Here is a 5,049-nt window from a genome sequence, read left to right on the forward strand (position 1 = left end):
AATTTTGTTTCCAGGCCACTGGATCTCATACATGAGAGGCCTTCAACCTGCAGGCTTAAGGCCCCGTGAGTGAAAGATTCCATGGTTGTAAGGTGGCGAGCTGGCAGAAACGTTAGCACACCGGGCGAAATGCTCAGCGGTATTTCGTCTGCGTTACGTTGTGAGTTCAAATTCCACCGAGGTCGACTTTGCCTTTCATCCTTTCGGGGTCGATAAATTAAGTACCAGTTACGCACTGGGGTCGATGTAATCGACTTAATACCTATGTCTGTCCTTGTTTGTCCCCTCTGTGTTTAGCCCCTTGTGGGTAATAAAGAAATAGGTTGTAAGCCCTGCTACCACATGTTTCAGTCTTCACATGTGTAAAACTTCACATGTGCATAAATACACTGATATATGAGTTTGTAAGTGTAAGATCTAAGACCACATCAAGGTAAAGCATTGCAGAACAGAACAGAGTGCAATACAATAAAACAAAAAAGAATAGTAACAACATTTAAAGAGCAAATCTGTTTAATCAAGCATTTCCATGGTATCTAAGATCCATTGACGGTAGTATGAAACATCAGTGAAGATAGCAGCATGAAACTCACATCCGTACCCAAAGGATGTAATACCAGCAACCACCATGGTACCACGATCAGGACAGTACAATGGGCCACCAGAATCTCCCTGAAAAAACAAAACAAAATTGGAAATGCATAAATAAATAGTTTAATATATTATATTACATTAGTTATTTGTAATGGAAACCTCGTCAAGATCCAATCTGTCAAACTTTGATTAGTTTGAAGTAGATCATCCTCATTATTGTTTAACCCTTTAGCATTTTAACCGGCAATATCCGGCCAAAAGTATTCTACCTGTTTTATGTTCAAATTGGCCAGATCTGGTCTCTCACACCAGCCCTACAATATCATTTTAAAAATTAACAGCTACCTCATCGAAATCTCATAGCTACGGGATAATGCCTGATTAGTTCAAGGCAATGTAGATGAAAAAGGATTAATTTTGGCAGAATAATGCAAACACTAAAGGGTTAATGTCCATTCTCCATGCTGACATGGGTTAAATGTATTTCTTTACTGCCCACAAGGGGCTAAACATAGAGGGGACAAACAAGGACAGACAAAGGGATTAAGTCGATTACATCAACCCCAGTTGGAAACTGGTACTTTATTTATCGACCCCGAAAGGATGAAAGGTAAAGTCGACCTTGGTGGAATTTGAACTCAGAACATAACGACAGACGAAATACGGCTACGCATTTCGCCCGGCATGCTAACGTTTCTGCCAGCTCACCGCCTTCGACATGGGTTGAATGGTTTGACACAGAGCTGGCCAGCAGGGAGCTGTCCAAGCTCCAGTTGTCTGCTGTAGCATGGTTTCTATGTCTGGATACCCTTCCTAATGCCAACCCCTTAGCAGAGTGTGCTGGGTGTTTTTTACATGCTGCTGGCACAGGTGTGCTAACACCACACTGGCACAGGTGTTTTTTAAGTGGCACCACCACCAGAAAGGACAAGCCTGTATGTGTGGAAGACAGCGATTTTACTTCACTTGATGTGTCTTATCAAGTGCAACAAATCACCACATCTTCCGTGGAACCATAGGGTTCTGCCAGTACAGTCCAGGGGCTCCGCAAGAAGTTACCAAAACTGCTAAAATCGGCAGTAATTTTTAATTCTCCTGTGCAGATATGTGTGCATAAGACTATTAGATGATTGCACAGGGGCTCCTTGAGCCAGTGGAATGCTTCCTTGGGGTTCCGCTCCAGCAAAAAGTTTGAAAAGCACTGTTCCCGTCCCTTGTCAGTTCCTCAATGAGGCCCAGCATCTGAGGATCCTTTCTCACCACTTTGTCCCACACCTTTCTGGGTCTATCCCACCACTGCTCTTCATATTGTTTCTCCATCTATGCTGGAGAGAGGAAACTTAAGTTCAACTTGGCTTTTCATGACTTCCATCTCATAATGCATTTGCTTTACAACAATCTCCACTTTAACATTACTCTATCTTTGTCACACGACTGCAATCAATGGCAATTTTGTTTCCAGGCCACTGGATCTCATACTGCTGCCACAACACATGCATTTGTTCAAATTCTAAATACAAATCACAACAGCTAAGCTTTCTGGTCATTGACTGTGTTTATCATATAACTTTTTTTTTGACATAGTCTTAGCCATTTTATTAAACTTTTCAACATTTACACTCATGCATTTCAATACATTTTTACACTTTTTGTCACCTATTTTATTGATTTTTTAACAATAGATTGGAAAGATGATTAATTCTTACTCACCATACAAGTACTTGGTCCACCATCTTTGAAATCTCCTGCACAGAGATGTTGTTTTTGCAGATCAGCATAGGACATCGTCTTTTTACACTGCTCATGATTGATGACAGGCATAGCAACATGATGAAGAGTGGCTGGTCCATGTTTTCCTTCTACAAAAATAATGCATCAAAATTTAGACATAAAGACCAAACTATTTGTGAAATTTCATCAAAGATTATAAATCCATTCCATTAAGTATATAAAAGAAATCCTTCAACAATGGCTAATGCTATGAAAGAAAAAGTGATGCTTGTGAAAGTTCCTTGTTCAATAAAAATAGACAATAATTACTTTTGAAGTCATCATCATCATCATTTAAGGTTTGCTTTCCATACTGGCATGGGTTAGATAATTTGAAAGGAGCTAACCAACTGAAGGGCTGTTCAGGCTCCATGTCTGTTTTGACTGGGTTTCTTCAACTGGATGCCCTTCCTAGCACCAACCCCTTTACAGAGTGTACCGGGTGCTTTTATGCAGCACTAGCATTGATGCTTTTTACGTGGCCCCAGCACTTAAGAGCCCACTAGATTGGGGATACTCAGCTGGAGAGGGTTGCAAGGGTCAAGCCTGTGTGCAAGGACAACCTTGCTTTTATTTAGCTCGACACATCTTTTCAAGCCCAGAAAACTGCCGGAAGTCTTGGTCCCCTATAATCCCCTCTGTGAGTCCCAATATTTGTACATCCTTTCTCACCACTTTGTCCCACGTCTTCCCATGTGTTCCCTCTTCAATTAGAGATTGGCATCTCTTGATGCAATTCTCTTCATTCATATGCATTACATGGCCATACCAGCACAGATTTCTCTTTCGCACACTACATCTGTCACTATATATATCCAAAGATTTAGTTGTAGGTCACAAAAACTACAATCTTTAATGCCATTATCTAACCAAGCATAAAGAGTATGAAAAACTGAAAGGATCTCAGTGATTAAACAAGGTAACATTTCTAAAATGATTTTTTTACAAACAGAAATCTATTTTCAAAGGATCTTAATGAAATTACTTCCTCAAGTTATGAAGTCTGTGAGATCTAATTTGTTAAGTGAAATCACACATCAAGGGTAAGTTTGTCAGTGTACAATTACTTTTGCATATATTTTAGTTCTGGCAGTTTCTGACTGCATAAAAGACATGGCTAACAGTATTCAAAAATCTTTGAAACTTGCAACTTCCGTCTTTGGGTTTAATTTAATAGCTGTAGATAAGACAACAAATATAATACTTTTGATAACATGATAATAACAGCAAATTTATGAGCTTTATTTGCTGTAAAAGCAAAGAATGAAATCACAAGAGGTAAAGATCTTTTTCTGAGGTAAACTCAGCAATAGCGATTTTGATTTGTCACAAGAATAATTCAAGATGATTTAAGAAAAATGTTTGGGGTAATAGGGAGGAGAATGCCAAGAGCACAATTGGATTGGAGTGAATGCTGTGGTCAGTGGAGCAGACTGGGCATCAGACAGCTTGGCTGATCCAAGGGATTCAGGTGATATAAATAATTTAGGAGTTATAAATGGTGTTTCATCTATGGTAGGGACTCAAAAATAATTTTTGTTTTGATAACAAGAAACAATTGCATAACCATCAACTAGAATCTAATAATTTAATAATGGGGTCATCTTATTCACCAACAAAATGTCTAAGATAAGAAATGTATTAACTTTACAAAAAAGTTAAAGAATCAAATTATGAAGAATTTAATCCTTTAGCATTTAAACAGACCATATATATCTGGCCAAAATATTCTTCCTGTTCTATGTTCAGGCTGGCCAGATTCAGCTTCTCACATCTACCCTGCAAAGTTAGTCTAAAAATAAATGCTCACATAATCAAAATCACAAATCTCAAAGATGATGAATGATAAATTCAAAACAAAGTGAACAAATAAGAATTACATTTGACAAGGTAATAATCTGAATACTAGGGGGTTGAGGAAATCCTTTGGAGCCTGTTCACAGAATGTAGGGGGAGGGGTATTCTCTGGCAAAGCAAAGGAAACATGCTCAGTCGCTTCCATACGGTGAAAGAGGAAGTCAAATTCTTTATGGATGTTAAAAGAATTGAATAATCAAAACTAGTTATGTATTTTGTCATTTTTAGCTGATATTTCTAGCTATTTAAATGATCCAAGAATGGTGATTGGGTTTTGGAATTCAGACTAACAAAACAAGGGCAGAAAATATGTAAAAGAAAGCATACAAACCTCCAAGAGCGCCCCATCCGGCAGCAATGCACTTCTTACCATCATAAACCTTATTAGAGGGTGGTAAAGGTGATGATTTTATACAGTTAGAGAAGGTGACAGGACTTTCCAGACGGATTATAGCGACATCGTTACCTGAAAATATCAACCAATTATTATTATTCCTTTTATTTGTCACAAGGGTGAAAAAATGAATACAACATTATAAGGACAAATTACAAAAGAGATGTGGTTTTATGTAGGATCATTTATGGAAAAAAAAACAAACTGATATGAAAACAAAAACATACAAGAGGTATGAAATGAGATATTTTAATATGGAATAACCACTAAAGGCAGTCAAGAAACTATATAGGAGGGGGAGCTGAAAAATTCCTGGCTTTAAGAGTATTGCAAAAGGCCTGCTTGGAAGCCCAACTTTCCGAGTTCTTTTAGAGGACTTAGAAAAACTGAAGGACCACTGCAATAAATCTGTGAATCTGAGAGGGGAATATGTT

The 5,049-nt window shown here is 38.1% G+C and overlaps 1 protein-coding gene across 1 annotated transcript in view; it reads right to left on the reverse strand.

Annotated features, from left to right (window-relative positions):
- Positions 1–495: 495 nt before the first annotated feature.
- The window catches only part of LOC115224283 (vitamin K-dependent protein C), a 9,824-nt gene continuing 5,270 nt past the window's right edge, over positions 496–5,049 (reverse strand). Inside the window, exons 4-6 of the mRNA XM_029795099.2 lie at positions 4,553–4,687; positions 2,305–2,453; positions 496–672 (exon numbers count right to left, since the gene is read on the reverse strand). Coding sequence (XP_029650959.1) covers positions 514–672; positions 2,305–2,453; positions 4,553–4,687 — 443 coding nt within the window. The 3' untranslated portion in view covers positions 496–513. The remainder of the gene's footprint in view (positions 673–2,304; positions 2,454–4,552; positions 4,688–5,049) is intronic.

The sequence above is a fragment of the Octopus sinensis genome, linkage group LG25 (assembly GCF_006345805.1).
Source record: "Octopus sinensis linkage group LG25, ASM634580v1, whole genome shotgun sequence".
Lineage (NCBI taxonomy): Eukaryota > Metazoa > Mollusca > Cephalopoda > Octopoda > Octopodidae > Octopus > Octopus sinensis.